This window comes from Dendrobates tinctorius, unplaced genomic scaffold, assembly GCF_039654945.1.
Source record: "Dendrobates tinctorius isolate UK_male_01 unplaced genomic scaffold, ASM3965494v1 ptg000224l, whole genome shotgun sequence".
In the NCBI taxonomy this organism is placed as follows: Eukaryota; Metazoa; Chordata; class Amphibia; order Anura; family Dendrobatidae; genus Dendrobates; species Dendrobates tinctorius.
In genome coordinates, this window is record NW_027361891.1 from 4,550,615 (window position 1) to 4,571,743 (window position 21,129).

A 21,129-nucleotide genomic window follows, 5' to 3' on the forward strand; every position below is an offset into this window, starting at 1 on the left:
GGCACATGCTGCTCAATTACACATGCGGTCAGAGGGAGAGACAGCGTGCTCATCGATCAAGCATACGGTCTCCCTCCGGACTAGAATCACAGCCTGCGTCTAATACAGCTGGAGACCGTGAAGGGATCGGGACAGATTAGTTAGTGTGGGTAAATGGCAGCGTGCCAGTGCTACTCTGAGACCATATTCATATCAGAACTATGTACCTGACGCGCGTTTCCCTGGGGAAACTGGCTTTCTCTAAGCCAGATCCAATAATATCTGCCTGCTAGCGCTTAGGCCCATTTTTTGTTTTTCAAAAAGTCCCAGATACCCCCTTTAGGACACATTCAGTATTTGGTCAGTATTTCACCTCAGTATATGTAAGCAAAATCCAGGAGTGGAACTATCAGAGAAAAAGTATAATAGAAACACGTCACCACTTCTATATTTATCACCCACTCCTGGTTTTGGCTTACAGATACTAATGTAAAATACTGAACATGGCCTCAAGACTAGGATAAAAATGTTGCTGCAAGTGCTTCTTTAAAAACAATCATACTTATTTGTATCCCTTTATCTATAATCTGGTCTGTTTAGTTTCCATTAGGGTGTTTGCCAAATGCTGGAAATCAAACAGCCCCATTATAGTTTAGTCACATTAGTTTCTATGACCGTCATTGGGTCTCACATATAAAATAAAGGACATCAGCGATGAATATCGATATTTATCCCTTGTATTGTATTAATGATCCACAAACAATGAATGATTCCATATTTAACTTTGAAAACGCACTCTCTTTTGAGCCTCACCCCTAAAGTACATCACTTTTTTTTACTTTTGCAGGTATTTTTGGTCAAAAAGGTGGGGGATACTTAGGGGTCATTTTACCTTAGCCTCTGACTCCTTTACTTGGGTGCTGAGGGTTCATTGGGGTTTAGAGTGGGGGGGTCGTCAGCTTCATTTGCCTAGGGCACCAAAATACCTTGTTCTGGCCCTGGGGTTGCTTATGGGGGGATTATGCTGTTCTGACACCTGAGGGGCTCTTCCAGTGGGTCATGGCACCCAGAAATCATAACTGTAAAATATGCACTATGATATGGCGTTCCTTCCCTTCTGAGTTTTGCTCTGTGCCTGAGAAGTATTTCCCGATTACATGTAGGGTATTCATGCGCTCAGGACAAATTGAACATCAAACTGAGAGCTTTATTTTTTCCTAATAGCCAATATAAAAATGTAAAATTTGTGGCTAAAACATCATTTTAGTGGTAAAAATGTAATTATTCTTTCTTCAGCTCCCAATGGTATAAAATCCTACACGTGTTGTCAATATGCTCATTGCACCCCTAGATGAATTAATTGGGGGTGGTGTTTGCAAGGAGGTCACTTATAGGGGTTCCTGCTGTTCTGGCACCTCTGGGTCTCTGCCAATGTGACATGGCACCCTCAAACCATTCCAGCAAAATCTGAACTCCAATATGGCACTTCTTCCCTTCTGAGATTTGCAATGTGCCTCAAAAGTAGCTTTCAACCACATATGGGGTATTGGTGTACTCAGGAGAAATTTCACAACACATTTTGGGGTTAGTTTAATCCAGCTATCCTTGTGATATTGAAAAAACGTGAGCTTCAAACAACATTTTTGTGGGAAAAATATATATTTTTCCATTTGCACAGTTCAACGTTGTAAAATTCTGTGAAGTGCCTGTGGGATCAAGGTGCTCACCACACACATAGACAGGGCTGACGTTAGGGGCAGGTAGCCCAGCGCCGACTCCCCCCCACGTCTGCCGATACAGTTCAATGCAATGATGGAGGAGAGAGCGTCAGCTGACTCTGACACTGTGCGGGTGCGTGATGACTTTATCGCGCACTCACTGCATGCCAGGCAGAGAAGCCACTGAGACAGGAGCCAGCTGATAGCGGCGCGGGCACGAAAGGGAGTACTGGACTGTGGGGCCATTCTCGGGGGGGGGGGGGGTTTGTGGGCTACGCTATATACTATGTGGCTGTGTTATGTTCTATGTGCGCTGTGCTATATACTATGCGGGCTGTGCTATATACTATGCGGGCTGTCTTATATACTATATGTGGGCTGTGCTATATACTATGCAGGGTAAGCTATATACTATGCAGGCTGTGCTATATACTATGCGGGCTTGTGTTATATACTATGCGGGCTGTGTTATATCCTATGCGGGCTGTGCTGTATACTATGCGCGCTGTGTTATATGCTATATGTGGACTGTGCTATATACTATGCGGGCTGAGTTATGTACTATGTGACTGTGTTATATCCTATGTGGGCTGTGTTATATACTATGTGGCTGTGCTATATACTATGTGGGCTGTGTTATATACTATGCGGGCTGTGTTATGTTCTATGTGCGCTGTGCTATATACTATGCGGGCTGTGCTATATACTATGTGGGCTGTCTTATATACTATATGTGGACTGTGCTATATACTATGCTATGCAGGCTGTGCTATATACTATGCGTGCTTGTGTTATATACTATGTGGGCTGTGTTATATCCTATGCGGGCTGTGCTGTATACTATGCGAGCTGTGTTATATGCTATATGTGGACTGTGCTATATACTATGCGGGCTGAGTTATGTACTATGTGACTGTGTTATATCCTATGTGGGCTGTGTTATATACTACATGGACTGTGCTATATACTATGTGGGCTGTGTTATATACTATTGGGGGTATATTATATTCTATGGGGGAGGCTGTGTTATATACTATGGGGGGTATATGATATTTTATGGGGGAGGCTGTGTTATATACTATGGAGTGTATATTATATTCTATGGGGGATGCTGTTTTATATACTATGTGGCTGTGTTATATACTATGGGGGGCTACAATATATTCTATGGGGGGCTACATTATATTCTATGGGGAGGTGGGCTGTATTGTAGTCTATGGGGGGCTGTATAACATTTTATGACGGAGGATTGCAATCATACTCTTCGATGGGGCTGCACTATATTCTATGGGGAGGTGGGCTGTATTATATTCTATTTGGGGCTACATTATATTGTATGGGGGGCTGTATTACATTTATTATGTTCTACGAGGGGTGACTGCATCATACTCTATGAGGGGGCTACATTATACTATATGAGAGGGGCTGCATTATATTCTATGGGGGGATTACATTATACTCTGTGGGGTGGTTGCATTATACTATATGTGGGCTGCATTATACTGTATCGAGGACTTTGGGGAATACATTATACTATATGAAGAACTATGGGGTGCATTATACTATGGGAAGTGAATTGTACTACATGGATGACTACGGTGGTGCATTATACTATATGGAGCACTATGAGGAGTGTATTATACTATGTGGAGGACTGAGAAGTGTATTTTAAAATATGGAGGACTATATTATACTGCTAGCTGAAGAGCCCGGCGCTGCCCGGGCATAGTAACTAACTGTGGTTAGTTATAGCAAATTATAATTATCCTCCATCCCATAGTTCCGTGCCCATATACCCATCATACATATCCACGATCCCATAGGCCCGTGCCCATATACCCATCATACATATCCTCCATCCCATAGTCGAGTGCCCATATTTACCCATCACACATCCTCCATCCCATAGTCCCATGCCCATATACCCATCACACATCCTCCATCCCAGAGTCCCATGCCCATATACCCATCATACATATTCGCCATCCCATAGTCCAGTGCCCATACTATATGGAGGACTGAGGAGCATATTTTAATATATGGAGGACTATGGGGCACATTATATTACATGGAGGACTATGGGAAGTGTATAATACTATATGGAGGACTATGGGGAGTGTATTATACTATACGGAGGACTATGGGGCACATTATATAATATGGAGGACTATGGAGTGTGCATTTTACAATATGGATTACTGTGGTGCACATTATAATATATGGAGGACTATGGGGTGTATTATACTAAACAGGCAAAATGCTGCATACTCATTGAGTGATTGGATTGTTTATGCCGGAACAAAAATCATTGTTCTCAGCAGCACATCGCCGGTGTAAATTGTAGATATGATGCTGATAACATGATACTGTATGGAGACATAGTGATCTAATAGTGATTGTTCTGTCCCCATCATTCTTTCTCAGATGGTGGAAAGAAGCCAGGAAACAAGTGTTGAATGATTTCAATATTGTCGATCACGCTTGTTTAGCGGCATGAACTCAGCGCATGTAACTACAACCATAATGCTTCTGTGTGATGTGCAATATGTCAGCATTTGGGGCCCCATTTTAAACTTTGCCTAGGGCCCCACTTTACCTAAAACTGGCCCTGAATGTAGATAAAATCATTGAGGGCTATAGTTTCTAAAATGGGGTCACTTATGGGGGGTTTCCACTGTTTAGGCACCTCCGGGGCTCTTCAAACATGACATGGCGTCTGCTCTTGATTCCAGCCATTATTGCGCTCAAAAAGTCAAATGGTGCTTCTTCCCTTCCAAGCTCGGCCATGTGACCAAACAGTAGTTTTCCCCCACATACGGGATATCGGCGTACTAGAAGAAATTGCACATCATATTTTGGATTCCATTTTCTCTATGGTAACCCTTGTGAAAATAAAAAAATGGGTCTAGAGTAACATTTTTGTGAAGAAAAGTAAAATGTTAATAAAGTTAATAAGCTTCTTGAATGTGGTTTTGAGCACCTTGAGGGGTGCAGTTTTTAGAATGGTGTCACTTTTGGGTATTTTCTGTCATATGGGACCCAAAATCAATTCCCTAAAAAATTGGTTTTGTAAATTTTGTTGGAAAAATGAGATAACTCTGGTCCACTCAACCCTTCTAACTTCCTAACAAAAAAAAGGTTTAAAAAATTGTGCTGATGTAAAGTAGTTATGTGGGAAATGTTACTTATTAACTATTTTGTGTGACATAACTCTCTGGTTTATGGGCATAAAAATTAAAAGTTTGAAAATTGGGAACATTTTCGCCAAATTTCTGTTTTTTTGAAAAAAAAAAGCGCAAGTCATACCAAACAAATTTTACCAGTATCATTTAGTACAATATGTCACAAGAAAACATTCTCAGAATCAGTGGGATCTGTTGAAGTTATTACCTCATAAAGTGACAGTGGTCAGAATTGTACAGTGCGGCCTGGTCATGAAGGTGCAAACAGGCTTGGGGGTGAAGGGGTTAATAGCTGAAAAGAAAAAAACATTTATGTTAAAAAAAAAAAGCCGTTCAATCAAAATATAAATTAAATGCACTTGTCTGGTAAAAGTTATAGAGAGAAAAAAACCCAAAATGCTAGAACTGATAAGAAACGAACGAAACATCGTGTCAACCCCAAAATGTCACTAATAAAATCGTCTCACCCCATAAAAAACAAGGCCTCACACAGCGCAACTGACAGAAAAGTGAAACGTCATGGGGTCTTGTGGTGACACAAGCCATTTATTTTTTACACATTTCCATTTTTTTGTCACTTAATTAAAAAAAAAAAAAACGTTACAAGATTGGGCTCGCTGGATTTGTATTCTTGTATCTCGTAAGACTTTGGGGCCATTTTTACCGTGCAATGGATGTGGTAAATACAAAACCTCAAAAACAAATCATTGGTCACGGTATTCCGCCGTTTCACCGCACGTGGAATTTTATTCATGTTTTCCATGTACATTACGTCTATGGGGACAGAAAAATAAGTCATGGCTCCTGGAATCAGGAGAGGGAGAACCGAGAGTCCAAAAGCAGAGAAGCTCCTGACAGGTAAGGGGTTAAAAATAGTTTTTTCTGATTTGAGTAATAGCAAGAACAAGGCGCTACAGCCAAGGGGTCCTGTCTATTATACACTGGGCTTGTTAGCCGCACAATTTCTATTTCGCTGTTCCTAGAATTGAGACCGAACTGCAAAACGCAAGTGTGAACAGTGCCAAGTGTGCGGCTGCGTGACACAGTAGACAGGCTGGAGACATGCGCAGTAGCATTTAGGTAATGTGTCGCTGCTGATCTGTACCACGCACAAAAAAAAGACCAACCAACAAAATGTCCGCCGCCACTGCTCCGGCGACCGCTGTTGCCGCAACAAGCTCTACGCGCGGCTCAGCAGTTTCGATACGTCACTTCCGGTGTGGAGGGCGGCTATTTGGAACGACAGATAGTGGTAGAATGTCTTTCAGTCGTGGATGGAGGGAGAAGCGCGGGGGCTGCATAGAGCTCAGGGGTCGCCTGTTGCCAGTGAAGGATGAAGAACCGGACGCGAGGGACAATGGCGGGGAAAGTGAGGGGCCGGACTCGGAACCGGAGTTCTTGGACGCAGATGAAATAGAAGAAGGAGCCAAACAACTGAAGTCCTGGAGGGTGCCGAGCAGCAGAGGTAATGTCACGTGAGGGACCGTCACTGTAACTTCCTGCTCTGCCTCTGGGGGGCGTCTGTGTTATTCTCCCTGGTCAGGTTCTATCCCACCTGCAGTGCTCATTAATGGGCATCCCCAATCCTGGCCCCATCCTGATATACATATATCCCCCATCCTGGCATATGGCCCCCGTTGTGCCTGTTCTTTAGTTTATAGAAAAAAATAAACCAGTATACTCATCAGGGTCGAACATAGAAGTAATCGGACCCCATAGCCGAAATATAATACACAGTACATATAGTATAATGCACACTTAATAGAACTCCATGTATAATGCACGGCCCATGGTCATACATGCAGTGGTATAAGGCGCAGCCCGTGGCCATACATGCAGTAGTATAATGCACGGCCCGTGGCCATACATGCAGTAGTATAATGCACGGCCCATGGCCACACATGCAGTAGTATAATGCACGGCCCATGGCCACACATGCAGTAGTATAATGCACGGCCCATGGCCACACATGCAGTAGTATAATGCACGGCCCGTGGCCATACATGCAGTAGTATAATGCACGGCCCGTGGCCATACATGCAGTAGTATAATGCACGGCCCGTGGCCATACATGCAGTAGTATAATGCACGGCCCCATGGCCACACATGCAGTAGTATAATGCACGGCCCCATGGCCACACATGCAGTAGTATAATGCACGGCCCCATGGCCACACATGCAGTAGTATAATGCACGGCCCGTGGCCACACATGCAGTAGTATAATGCACGGCCCGTGGCCACACATGCGGTAGTATAATGCACGGCCCGTGGCCATACATGCGGTAGTATAATGCACGGCCCGTGGCCATACATGCGGTAGTATAATGCACGGCCCGTGGCCACACATGCGGTAGTATAATGCACGGCCCGTGGCCACACATGCGGTGGTATAATGCACGGCCCATGGCCATACATGCGGTGGTATAATGCACGGCCCCATGGCCATACATGCGGTGGTATAATGCACGGCCCCATGGCCATACATGCAGTGGTATAATGCACGGCCCCATGGCCATACATGCAGTGGTATAATGCACGGCCCATGGCCATACATGCAGTGGTATATAATGTGCAGCCCTTGTTCACACATGCAGTGGTATATAATGTGCAGCCCTTGTTCACACATGCAGTGGTATATAATGTGCGGCCCTTGTTCACACATGCAGTGGTATATAAGGCGCGGCCCATGGTCACACATGCAGTGGTATAATGTGCGGCCCATGGTCATACATGCAGTAATATGGCTTCGGACACCATGCACTCACTGATTAAAAAAAGAAAAAAAAAATACTACATTCACCTTCCCTCCGAACCTCAAGTTGGCAGCTGACCTCATCATGCAGGCGATGGGATCGCATGAAGTCACTGCCTTGTGACCCTGGTTACGTGCACATTGACTTCATCTGCTGGCCTCAGATTGTCCTTCAGTGTATATTGTGGGGTACCCACCTGATGGGTCTGTGCACTGCAATACACTTTGCCTGAATGTACGTCTTAAGACGCACATCCTGCTGATGTATTCGCTGGCGTCGGCAGGCCCCCGATCCGCCTTGCTCGGTCACTGCTGTGACTGTGGTCATTACATTATGTCACGCGATCCCTGTGGTCAGTCAGCGCTGGCTTCCCTTTCCTCTCCTATGGTTGTAATTGACATCCGGAAGAAGTGAGAACTGCAGCTGTTCTCTCGCTTCCTCAGGATGTCTTGATTTGTCCAAAGGTGCAGAGAGTGAAGCCAATGCTGATTAGCCGCAGGGATCACGTGGCATAATGTCACACAGTCCCTGGGAATTCCAGTGCTGACACTGCTGGAACAGCACAGGAACTGAGTATGTGTTTTTTTAATAATACTATCTATGTTAAAGGGGTTGTCCTGTCTAAAAGGAAAAGTCTGCAGTCATTCTCAGTAACTCCTAGTGAATGTATGTGATGCACCCTCTGTCACGATTCCCTTGTATTCTAAGGTAACACCTGCCTTGTGGATAGGTGATAACTTAATGTAACCGGAATACTGTGAGCAGTAGCAGAAAGCGACTTAACACTGGGTAGTACACTTGTGTATTTAAGGGATGGTCCACTTCCTGGACAACTCCTTTTTAAATTGGGTAGATAACCCCTTAAAAAGTAAAATGTGTGTGTGTGTGTGTGTGTATATATATATATATACACACACACACACACTTGTGCTATTCTAGCGATTCTATATTGGCGCCTGGTCCCCAGGAGTTCGTGTGACATTGTGTCACGGGAGCCCTGCATCCAATCAATGGCTGTTAATAGGATACTGCACACTCACTTCTTCAGTCTGTCTGAGGTTTGTCCAAAGGAAGTGAGAGTGCAGTAGCGGCCACTGATTGGCTGCAGGGCTCATGTACCATAACAATGACACATGAACCCAAGGAGGCATGAGGATGACACCGCTGGTACGAAATTGGATCAGATACATTCATGCACCTGAATCAGATTGCCTTGAATTGTTTCATTTCCTGGTAGCAGAATGGAATGTGCTTTACAAGACACCTGGGGCATATGATCTTTCCGCTGAAGAAGGCTGCCGCCTCTTTAAGATTTGTAAAGATTATTTGTGTAAGATGGCAGATGCAGAGTGAAGCCTGGTGTATCCCACAACAGTTTGTTATAAATATACAATATGTCACGAATCCTGAAGTAGACCCACTGGTTCGCGGTGCCGACCGACCCCGAGTGAGCTGGCCAGGTGAAACCGACCCCTGTACAAGGACCGTTAGAAGCAGGCCCGAGGGGTGGGCATACCGCAATAGCTAGTGCCAGAGGGATGGCTCGAAGGAAATGGTAGAACTCACCAGGACAGGACAGGGCAGCGCGTCCACTGAGAGGCATGGAATCCAGGACAAGGCAGAGTTCACACAGAGGATACGGCATCCAGAAAGGGACAGAGTTCCGCTCAGCACGTTACTCGATGTGGCTCTTCCTTTAAAAGAGAACCGCAAGCATCACAAAGAGAGTGAGCACATGACCTTACACAAGCCTTTATACCTTTGGTTGGTCACACCCTATTCCGCCCTGGGGATGGTCCTTATCCCCCTCCGGGGTGTGTGTGTAGCTAAATCTCCCAAAACCTATGAAATATCATAACTTCCCAACAGAAGGTCATAGGATGGCGGTTCTGGCGTCATCTGATCCGGACAGGCCCTGTAACGCTTGGAGACCAAACACTGCTTTGCTTCCTGGCTTCTACTAGCCGTTTGGCATATCTCTCCACCTTGGGGTGCTAGAAGGGATCAAAACCCTGGAATGCATTTGTCCTGTTCCAGAGATCTTGAAAATGTAACTGGTGCGTGGCTAGGATGAACAATAGCTCCATAAACTCCTTAAATCACCTTATGAAATCTTATCTGACTGCAGGAAGTTTGAATGAAGTGGTCAAAGCATGGGCTTCACAGGTGTTCATCCTGTCTGAGCCTGGATACTAGCTGGTGCAGCTGGACCACCTGATGAGCCAGGTGTCCTATTATAATCCTCCTTCAGCATTTGCAACTGTAAGCTGCCATTAAATCCCCCACCCCATATTCTTCACAACTGGATACCCACAATGATATATAAACCTAAATCCTATTTATAATAGTCTCCAATAGCAATGCTTTTTAGAGCACCGGGAGGCTTGTAGTTAAGTTAACTTTGTAGGTAAGTCTGTCTGTACTTGAGAAAGGAGCCCGATTTATATTCCATTGCAAATCTAGTAATTTGCGTTCTTGTAAATTACGAGACATTACTAGACATTACTGTTGGATGTCCTGTTATCATTTTGAGTAGTGAAAACACTATTTTAATTCGCCTATCCGAATTCTTGCACGTTTGTTACGTGTGGCAACTCAAAGCAGAGGATAAGGATGCTGGCACCATCATTTATGTACACCACAATGTAGAGTTGTGCCTGTCTACTGCACAGCTTTCAAAGGTAAGCCTTTTATCCCTACATGTTTCTAATTTGTCCAGGTACTGATTTACTAACCCTACGAGTTCCTTCTTTTGTTTTTGCTTTCTTCTACTGCCTTCACTCAGAAACTTGTCCTAGAATGTTAACATGAGAAGTGCTTGTGAGCATTTGGATTTGAAGGCTCTGTCCCTTTTCTTCTTGTGTAGGATAAAGTGTCTCCTGTGGATATTGTGAGATACCAGTGGTGCAAAGGTTAGACTAGGTTCAGATTGCGTTATGCAGCCCGTTCAACGCATAGCGTTGATGGGCTGCGTTAACGGTATAGCATAACGCGATCGCGCACAGATGATTCATCAGCGCTAGCGGTCACGGAGCCTCAGACGCTGCAGCCCGCGTCCGAGGCTCGGTCACTGAATGACGGCACATCGCAAACGCGTGCCGCTTTACGGCATGCGTCATGATGCGCCACATAATAGGGGTCAATGGCAGTGTTAACTGACTGCGTTACACCGCGTTATACCGCGGTGTAACGCAGTCCGTCTAACGGACTGCTTAATGCAATGTGACCCTGGCCTTAGAAGAGCCCTCTCACACTGCCGTCCACCCTTGTCTGTCTGATCTAATACTGGAGATACAAGTGGTGCTGAGTAGAGATGAGGGAATTTGTTCAGATTTTGTCCCCGAGTCTGACGTTGACATATTCGAGCTATAGTCAAACAATATTCGTGCCAAATGTATGTCTTATGATCGGTTCTGAACATATTCGGTATTTTCTACTCCCGTTGACTCTAATGACGTTCAGCTGTGTTCGTCGAAAATTGCAAAAACAATATTCTATTCCAATCGTATTCGGAACCAAAGTCGAACAAATTCGCTCATGTCTATCTGACCTAATTCTGGAGATACCAGTAGTGCTGAGGTTAGTAGAACCTTCTCTTACTACTGTCTACTATGTCCATCTAATCTAATACTGGAGATACCAGTGGTGCTGAGGTTAGAAGAACCTTCTCACACTGTGTTCTGTCCACCCTGTCTATTTGATCTAACACCTGGAGATACCATTGGTGCTAAGGTAATAGGCTGCTTACAAACTCTGTCCACCTTGTCTGTTTAATCTGGAGACACTGGAGATAATGAGTGCTGAGGTAAGAACAAGCTTCTCACACTGCTATCCACTACTGTTAATCACTACTGGTTTCCTTCACAGTAAATCTCCCGTTTAAGAAGGACCAACGAGTTCTCAGCAGAGTTTGTCAGGTGAGGAAGGGGCTGTTTCATTATGCTTTCATCTTTATTGACTAACCAAACAATGGAGCATTATCCGGCATATGAATCATAGTTTTCTTAAAAGATGTAGACTCTTTCCTGTACCACTGCTTGAAGAAAGTGTCTACTAAAATCTGGCAGTAGGTTTGGAAGTTAATTTTGTATCCATCTTCATCCTGAAAAAGTCCTTTTCGCTCCTCTTTATTAATCCCAGCCCATAGCAGTGTCCCACCTACAACTTGCTGGCGTCAGAGTTAAGTGGAGGTATTTGCCCATTACTGATCCAACCATGAGCCCATCCATCTGATCTGTCAAAAGTCACTCTCATATTATCAGTTCATAAAACCTATGAAAAATCTGTTTTCAGATATCTATTGGCCCAGTCTTGACGTTTCCCCTTCTTTGTCTTGTTCAGTGGTGGTCCGCTTTCACCTCCCATACCTCGGCCACGTCTATGTGCACTGAATACATTGTACTTCTGGGCACTCCAGGGAGGTTCCAGTTCTGAAGTATGGCAGTTTTGGAGGATAACTGCTTCCTGAGCATTTCATGTTCGATTCTTCTCAAATCTCTGGAGTTTTATTGGCCAATTTTGCCTGAGGAAAATGAGCTGCCCAATGCAAGTGTATACAGCTTGGAGTTGGAAAATCTGCATAAAAAGAATGATGTGGTCAAAATACCCACTTGCCTTATAGTTGTGCACACAGTGTGCCTACACCATGTGCTGTCATTCTATCTCTGGGTCACTGGCGCAGAGACCCTACTGCACATGCTCACAGCACTTATACTATTACCATTGTAGGACAGATTTCTGTGTACCAAGATTGCAGCCATTTAAATACTGGATTAATTACCTCCCTAGGCATAGAAGTCTGATTTGCTCATTAAAGGTACTTCGGAATGTAGTGATGTTTTCTTTCTCTATATTTTTTCCCAGAGAATCTCTTTAAGCAGAGAAGGAAACTTTTATTTCTTCCTGTGCATTGATGTCATGTATGAGATAAATGCCACGTTTCATCGGTGGACTCACTATGCATTCATTTTTTTGTTTTATTGCAGTAAAAATTCAAACTGCAGACTCCCATGAGTACGTAGTGAATGGATGTTTTCCACTGGATGATCCATGGTGGACTGTCAGTGTAAAAGTGACACCGCATCAGTTTCAGAGCTATGCCAAAGAACCACCATCATATGAACTGGATGAAGATGGCCTTGGAGAGCAATCCATTCTTTCATTGTTTCTTAACAAATGTGGGGTATCCGATGACCATCGAAAGCATTTTATGGACTGGCTATCAAATTACCCTCCTGTTTCCTTTAGCACATGGAAAGAGAAGGCAAATAACTTTGGCACAGCGAATATCCCAAATATCCTGAAACAGATTGAAAACTCCGGTGTGTGTTTTATGATTTTATCTGGGTGTAGTGTAACTGATTTATTACCAGCTTATGCTGCCTAGAGGGGTGATTTCATTTTTTCTTTCGCACAACTCCCAAGCCTCTTGGCTTCCTGCATGCCAGTGGGAAGAAGGGGCAGAGCGCCCCTGATGATTGACAGTTCAGACCTCCAGCTCGGTAGACCCACACTCTGCGCTCTGTTATTCTGCAGGAAGATGAATCGGAGGGAAACTGGACCTGGCCAACTTCAGAGCAGTGTTTGCAAGGTTTAAAGCAAAAAACATTCAAGTACTGCACTCTTTGCCTAGAAGACCTGCCACAGAGGTGGTGGCTAGAGAGTCGTAAACTATAGAATGAAAAATCCCTCCATTCTAATTATTAATAAGATGTAAATTGCAAAGTTGCTTATTTTTAAAAGGACTTTGCAGTTTATCCCGTTTTAAAGGCAGCACTCCAATTATAATTTCACCCCAATAGTAGTTTTACTAAAGTCTGTTTCCTGCCTGTAGCAAAATTCTTACCATCCATAGTCTTCAACTCTTTCCAGTCATGCTCCGGTCCTGCTCTACCATCTTGTGACCTCAGCTATCTGCTGACCAGAAATCGGAGGTAATGGTCTCGAGCGCTTAGTGTAAATCTAAATACCTTGTTCTAGATCTCAAAGACTTACATTGAAAAGTGGCTTCCGGATCACATAGCAAACACCAAAGCGATTAGCCGTAGAGGACCAAAGTAGCGCCGTGAACAGCAGAAGACTATGACCTGCAAGTATTTTAATGCAGGCAGGGAGCATATATCAATGATGCCACTTCAGGGGTGAAATTAAGAAACAAAAAAACAAACAATCACCGGATTGTTGCTTTAAGAAGATGAGGCAACCCCTTTAAAAATAAACAAAATCCCTAAAATACCAAGTGTGACTGCTGTTAACCTAAAACTGAGCAAGTCCAGGACTCCAAGGTCTTTATAAAACACTTGGTTTATCTCCTTGGGTCTGGTCCAGTGCTCCTTCGTTGGCCTCTGTAATTAGAGAGCAGTACAGGACGGTACATGCAGCACGAATGTTGATATGTCATTGAATAGAAATGAACAATTAACAAACTCTCCTTCTATGCAGAGTCTGGAGCAATGGCATTTCTGGCATTAGAAATTCCTCTGGTGATGAAATATTTACCAAAACTTTTACCTTCCAAAATAAGAAGCTTGCTCACGTTGGATGTTAGTGATCAGGAATCTTCACATGACACCTTGTATGCCATTGAATATATGTTGGCTGTCGATCCTTGGAAACTTGGGTTTGGTTTGGTAAGTGCACTTGTTTCTTGGTTTTTGACATTCTTTCACGGAGTGTTATTTGAACATGTTCCTGCTATGTGCTAGTGAAACAGCCAATGCGATTAGCCATAGTCAGTGAATGAAAACCTACACAATACAATAGCAATGCTGCCCGTGTTGTTAATGCGCTCAATGATTTTGGGCAATCTACTCAATTCTCATCTCTGCAGGTAACGTAAAGCTGACCAACAATGGCTGCTGCCTCCAGCTGAAATAAATCCTATTTCAAAATGTTATAACTGCACCTTATGTTTAGCCGTCATTATATCTGCTTTGTTTAAAATGTATGTATGTGACCTTAATGGTGCGTTTACAATAACCGATTTGCTGATTGGTAAGTGTTTACAGATCGGCAGTCGTTATGTTTAGACCTGTCCTGTTTACACAGGATGATGCGCTCCCGAAAATGATATTTTATGCATCCTTTGGGTATATTCACATTTCAGTAATTTTGTTGTAGAAAGTTTTGTGATGTAAAATCAGTTCCATAAATCCAAGTAGCGCTGTATTAGTGCAGGCACCTGGGTTTCTGCGTTATACAAAGTAATAAGGCTTCGGTTGACATTTTTCCCTGCCACTCCCTCTAAATTGAGTGTTATTGAAATTAAAGGGGTCTGACTGCTGGGACCTCCAGTGGTTCCAAGAACAGAGCTCTGCAGAGCCATCTCTGTGTAACCCATTGTCGAGCATGGACTGTTGGAAATAGTTGAGCACATCACTCCGGCAGTCCCATAGGAAAGGAATAGAGCAGTAGTGTGCATGCTTGACCGCCGTTCCTGGGATCGGTGAAGATCCCAACAAAACGAACCTCCGATGGATCAGCAAACGATCATCTATCATGAACATACAGTGGGTACGGAAAGTATTCAGACCCCTTTAAATTTTTCATTCTTTGTTTCATTGCAACCATTTGGTAAATTCAAAAAAGTTTTTATTTCTTCTCATTAATGTACACTCTGCACCCCATTTTGATTGAAAAAACAGAAATGTAGAAAATAGTATTCAGACCCTTTGCTCAGACACTCATATTTAAGTCACATGATGTCCATTTCCTTGTGATCCTCCTTGAGATGATTCTACTCCTTCATTGGAGTCCATCTGTGTTTAACTAAACTGATAGGACTTGATTTGTAAAGGCACACACCTGTCTATATAAGACCTCACAGTGCATGTCACACCAATGAGAATCAAAAGGTCAAAGGAACTGTCCAAGGAGCTCAGAGACAGAATTGTGGTGAGGCACAGATCTGGCCAAGGTTACAAAAGAATTTCTGCAGTACTCAAGGTTCCTAAGAGCACAGTGGCCTCCATAATCCTTAAATGGAAAAAGTTTGGGACCACCAGAAGTCTTTCTAGACATGGCCATCCAGCCAAACTGAGCAATAATCTTGGTGAGAGAGGTAAAGAAGAACCCCAAGATCTCTGACTGAGCTCCACAGATGCAGTAGAGAGATGAGGAAAAGGCTCCACAAAGTCAACTATCACTGCAGCCCTCCACAAGTCAGGCCTTTATCGCAGAGTGGTCCGATGGAAACCTCTCCTCAATGCAAGACATATGAAAGCCCGCAAAGAGTTGGCTAAAAAACACATGACGGACTCTCAGTCTGAGAAATAAGATTCTCTGGTCTGAAGAGATGGTGTCATACTCTCACTAAATGAACAGGATTCAATAGCTTAGCAAGCAGCTAAACCGCTATACGGGGTCCAATAAGGGAGACTGTAGTTGAATCTGTGTTTGATTGAACGTAGGTATATAGATGAGGTGAAACTATAAACAGAAATACATGGAGACAATCAGTGCCGGGTACATAGAAAATACATATACACATAACGTACATGACTGCACTAATAGCTGAACAAGGGAACTATCTAAGCTGGCCGATATGGGAGATAATGATATATAAAGGGAGCGTGTCACTTACCAGCGATGCTAACACTGGGGGAAGGATGGATGAGGTGTTTCCAGTATGGAAGCAGATTGCAAATGGAGGACTGGACAGGGAAATGGGGCTGGACTAGACCATAATCCCTTGCAAATTTACCCATGATACAGTGGGAGTTGGAGGGAAAATGAAATGAAAGCAGGAAGAGACATAACACTGCAGTTATTATTTTTGGCCACTAGATGGAGCTGGAAACAATGCACATCAAACTGTATGGCAACCTGAGAATTATCTCTGAATTTATGCTATAAAAATAAACATTTAAGAGTCATTATTTATGTCGGAAATCCTTATCCTCCGAAGATAACAATAGGACCAGCTCAGTCACTGGTCTGGAGAATGTCTTAGGTCCATCTCCTTTGGCCATCCTGAGTTCGACTTTGCGGACATGGCCATCTTTACTCTGGAACGTAGCAGTAACTAGTCCAAGTGGCCACTGGTTCCGATGGGCTTGGCAGTATTTAACAAGGACGAGGTCACCAATCTGAAGATTAGGCCTGGTAGATTGCCACTTCATCCGTGGCTGCAGGGTAGACAAGCGTTGTTTGCGCCGCCTGTCCCAGAATGCATTGGCAAGACTTTGTACCTGCCTCCTTTGGCGCTTGTAGAGGTCTTTAGTGTCGAATCCTTCTGGAGGGGGCACTGGATAGTCCTGTTTCCTGGGTTAGGAGAGTAGCTGGAGTCTTTGTATGGAGTGTAGACACCTGAGGGCGGATTTCAGCACCTGAGTCCTCTCTCCCACGTTCAAAGGTGTCTGGACAACGTTCCTCAGTGTACAATAGTTCTGGTCCTGAGAGCCATGTTGTGCCCTCTAGTCGACTTGCGTCAACTGCTCTAGTTGCATGATCTGCAGGGTTTTGGTTCGTGGAGATGTAATGCCACTGTTTTGGATGGTGGATGTATCCCAGGACTACTTTGCTGTCTGAGTAGAACTTGGCTTGTGTCAAGTCGATATCCATCTCGGATGTGATGAACTCTGCTAACTCGACGGCTAAGACTGCAGCACAAAGTTCTAACCTTGGTATGGTGTGCTCTGGTTGTAAAGCAAGTTTGTCTTTCCCCACGACGAATCCAATGTGGCTTTGACATTTGGAGTCCACAGTTTTGAGATAATCAACAGCAGCAATTGCTTTGACAGAAGCATCTACAAATACATACAGTCTTTGGCTCTGTATCTCTGTAGACGGCACAGGGGTGTATGGCCTTGGCACATTTAGGTTGGAAAGAGCTGCTAAAGAGTTTTTCCATGCTTCCCACTGGGTTCTCTTATCAGGTGGCAGAGGTGCATCCCAGTCAGAAGACTCCTTGGTTAAGTCTCTTAGTATGGCTTTGCCTTGTATAGTAACAGGAGCTGCAAAACCTAAGGGATCGTACAGGCTGTTGATGGTAGACAGGACACCTCTGCGTGTGCAAGGCTTTTCTTCCTGGCTGACCTGAAAGATAAGTGTCTGACTGTAGATTCCAGAGAAGCCCAAGGCTGCGTTGCATTGGTGTGGGGTCTGACCCCAGGTCCAGGTCTCTGACACTGTTACACAACTCTTGTGAAGGGAATGCTTTCATGAGTTCTTGGCTGTTTGAGGCTATTTTGTGAAGCCTGAGGTTAGAGCAAGCAAGCATCTCCTGAGCTCTCCTGAGAAGACTGATGGCAGTCTCATTTGAAGGCATGGCTTTCAGACAGTCATCAACATAAGTCTTTCTCTATGAATTGTCTGACATCTGACCCGTATTCTGTTTCTCCTTCTAGAGCTGACCTTTTGAGTCCATAGATGGCGACTGCAGGAGAAGGGCTATTGCCAAAGATGTGCACTCTCATGCGGTACTCTGTGACTTCTTTAGTAGGATCATTGTCTCTGTACCAGAAGAATCTTACGAAGTTCCTGTCTCTCTTTCACAAGGAAACAATGGAACATTTGCTGGATGACAGCGATGAAGGCAATGGAATCCTTACGGAAGCGCATAAGTACTCCCAGTAGTTTGTTATTGAGATCTGGTCCTGTCAGTAGAACATCATTCAGGGAGACATCATCAAACGTAGCACTGGAGTCGAACATCACTCTAATCTGGCCCGGTTTCTTAGGGTGGTATACTCCAAACATGGGTAGGAACCAGCATTCTTCAGAGTCTTTGAGAGTGGGAGCTAGTTCTGCATGGCAATTCTCAAATATCTTTGACATGAAGGAGAAGTGATCTCTCATCTCTGGCTTCCTTTGCAGGTTTTGTTTGAGAGAGGAGAAACGTTTGCCTGATCTCTGTTGTTTGGTAGATGTGGTCTGTGGGTTCTGAAGGGAAGAGGTGCGACCCAGCTGTTGGTCTCCTCTTTTACGAGCCCTTTGTTCATTACCTCTAAGAACAGCTTATCCTCTACCGACATTGCTACTTGGTTGTCTTGCTTAGTTCTCTGGAAGACTGATCCTCATAGCTTCCTGACATCATACTGCTGTCATGAGTAAAGTCTATTAAAGGATTGGATAGTTGGATGCTGTGTGGTAGTTCCTTAATATGGAATTCGTTTTGGCAAGGTTGAAACAGAGATGGGCGTCCTTTCTCCAGTGTATTTGTTAGCATACTTGTCACAGAAGATGGGGTGTTGAGTTCATTTTTCGGTCCACCAGTTGTGAGTTCTCCTTCCAGGCTCCCTCTGAAGGTAGTGAGGCTGATTTAATCAGTAGAAATTTGCCACCTGATGAGGATGACAATTGGACCTCAGGAATCTCAGACTGGATTTAAGACGACCGACGCCCTAGTCTGGTGCTGGTGATTCCTTCTGGCTTGTCAGGTCTTGGTTTTCAGCTCTGTTCCAGTCATCTAAAGCTAAGTTTTTCTGCTAATGTTCACACTTGATTTTGTTGGTCTATTCAGTTTTTTGTGTGGTCAGCCAGCCCCGGCTGGGGCTGCGCTAAATTTCCACTCTTATTTATCTGTATTTGCCAATTTGCTTTTTGTCCCTTATTAGATTGGCCTCTTTTTGCTCTGTCTCAGACTATTTCAGAGTGCTGATATAGTGGGAGAAGTCTAGTGACTTCAGGGTTAATTTTGCCATCTGAAGTGTTGGACTTTATTTTTGTAGGGTTTTTTGCAGATTGCAGACAGTGTCTTTCCTTTCCTATCCTTTCTAGTTAGTTTGGGCCCCATCGTTTGCTCAGCCTATTTTCCTGCCTGTGTTGTGCTTTCATCTTGTTTCACCGTCAATACATGTGTGGGGGCTGTCTTTCCTTTGGGGTCTGCTCTGGGGCAGTTAGTTTTCCCCTTTTCTTGCTTCAGGTTTATTTAGTCCTCGGCTGTGACGAAGCGTCTAGGACCATCGTAGGTACGCTCAACGGCTGCTGCTAGTTTTGTGGTTAGGATCAGGGTTCTGCAATCTGCATAGTTACCAACCTCTCTGGTTTTCTGTGACTTAGCTTGTTTTGTTTTTTTTCTCCTCGGTGACCCATTCATAACAATGGGGCGTGCATGTGTCCCAAGCATAAGTTTCCTATTATAACCCATCCTAGGTCTAGATTTTGGGCATAGGGAGCATTGTTGAGTCCATTGATATGACTTCTCACTTTATGAACCTGCAGGATATCTCTTCCCAATAGCAGTATTATCTGTGCCTGAGGGTCGAGTTCCGGTATGAGGTGTGCTATGCGTTTTAAGTGAGCATGATGGATTGCCACATCTGGTGTAGGGATTTCAGATCTATTGTCTGGGCTCTGGTTACACTCTGATTGTAGGTAGTGACAGGCAGAATTTTCCGTCTAGGGACTCAATTTGGTAGTCAGTAGCTTCCCTGCCCGCTGTTGTCACAGTACCTGCACATGTCTTTAATGAGTAAGGAGTGTTTGGTCCTTTAATGTTGAATAGGTCAAAGAATGTTGATCTAGCCAGGGATTGATTACTTTGATCATCCAAGATAGCATGCAGTCTCACAGCTTCGTCTCTATGGCCCTTTGGGTACACTCTGACGAGGCATATCTTTGAACAAGATCTACTGTCTATTGTCCCTTTTACAGACTTCAGTACATTGTGAAGTGATCTCTGGCGTAGCTGCATCAGTGCTCTTTTCCTCCCCGCCATGCTCACTGTCAGCTGGTGTGTTTTGTGCACTCCATGGAGCTGGGCCAGGGTGTAGTGCAGTGTTATGATCCGTGGTGCCACATTCTGTGCATTTTACACTGACCTTACAATCCTTGGCGAGATGGGTGGTGAATTAGCAGCACTTGGAGCAGATACCTTTCTCTTTCAGGAAGCTTCTGCGATCTGGCATAGATTTTCCTCTGAAGGCTGTGCATTTCAGGAGAGGATGAGGCTTCTGATGGAAGCGTGCACTGCTTGTCAGGTTCTCGTACCTTTGTCTCTGAGAGCAGCCAGCAGACCTGTAATTGGAACTTGGAGAAGAAACATTAGTCTTGTGCACTGCCACAGATGTTCTGCGTGGGTTTGCAGCTGGTGATGTTGCGGCATATGACGTTGTAAAGTCAAAGCTGGGATCATTTCTGATTGCCGCTTGTTGGTGTATAAAGTCTACAAAAACGGAGAAGGGAGGGAATGAAACACTGTGTTTGTATTTGTACGTGGAGCCACGTGTGAGCCACCTCTCCTGTAGATTATAGGGCGACTTTTGGACTATAGGGTTAACACCTTTTGGCTGTGTCGAGGTATGCAAGTCCCAGGAGGTCTCCTTCACATTTGGCAACTAGGACCTCTTGTAGCAGGTCTCCTAGCTCTCTAAGTTTTGGGAGACCTTTGTTAGATATTTTAGGAAAATCATCGATTCTTTTGAACAAGGCTCTCTCTATTACCTCTGCAGAGCCGTAACACTCATCTAGCCTCTTCCAGATCTCTTTAAGGCCTATAAGACAGGGCTGTGGAGTCGGTAAGCCAAACCTGCGACTCCGACTCCTCAATTTCCCTT

At 44.3% G+C, this 21,129-nt stretch overlaps 1 protein-coding gene and 1 long non-coding RNA gene across 4 annotated transcripts in view; one reads left to right on the forward strand and one right to left on the reverse strand.

The window, feature by feature from the left end:
• The window catches only part of LOC141059191 (uncharacterized), a 29,571-nt gene extending 20,233 nt beyond the window's left edge, over positions 1–9,338 (reverse strand). The window contains exon 1 of one of the 2 annotated variants that reach the window (XR_012222396.1): positions 9,200–9,338. This is a non-coding gene — a long non-coding RNA (uncharacterized lncRNA). Of the gene's footprint in view, positions 1–6,006; positions 6,155–9,199 lie in introns of those variants that run through there. The other variant, XR_012222395.1, reaches the window with a different exon arrangement.
• HELB (DNA helicase B) overlaps positions 5,994–21,129 on the forward strand; it is a 76,644-nt gene continuing 61,508 nt past the window's right edge. Inside the window, exons 1-3 of one of the 2 annotated variants that reach the window (XM_073555479.1) lie at positions 5,994–6,344; positions 12,619–12,954; positions 14,075–14,262. In XM_073555479.1, coding sequence (XP_073411580.1) covers positions 6,014–6,344; positions 12,619–12,954; positions 14,075–14,262 — 855 coding nt within the window. In that variant the 5' untranslated portion in view covers positions 5,994–6,013. The remainder of the gene's footprint in view (positions 6,345–12,618; positions 12,955–14,074; positions 14,263–21,129) is intronic. The other variant, XM_073555480.1, reaches the window with a different exon arrangement.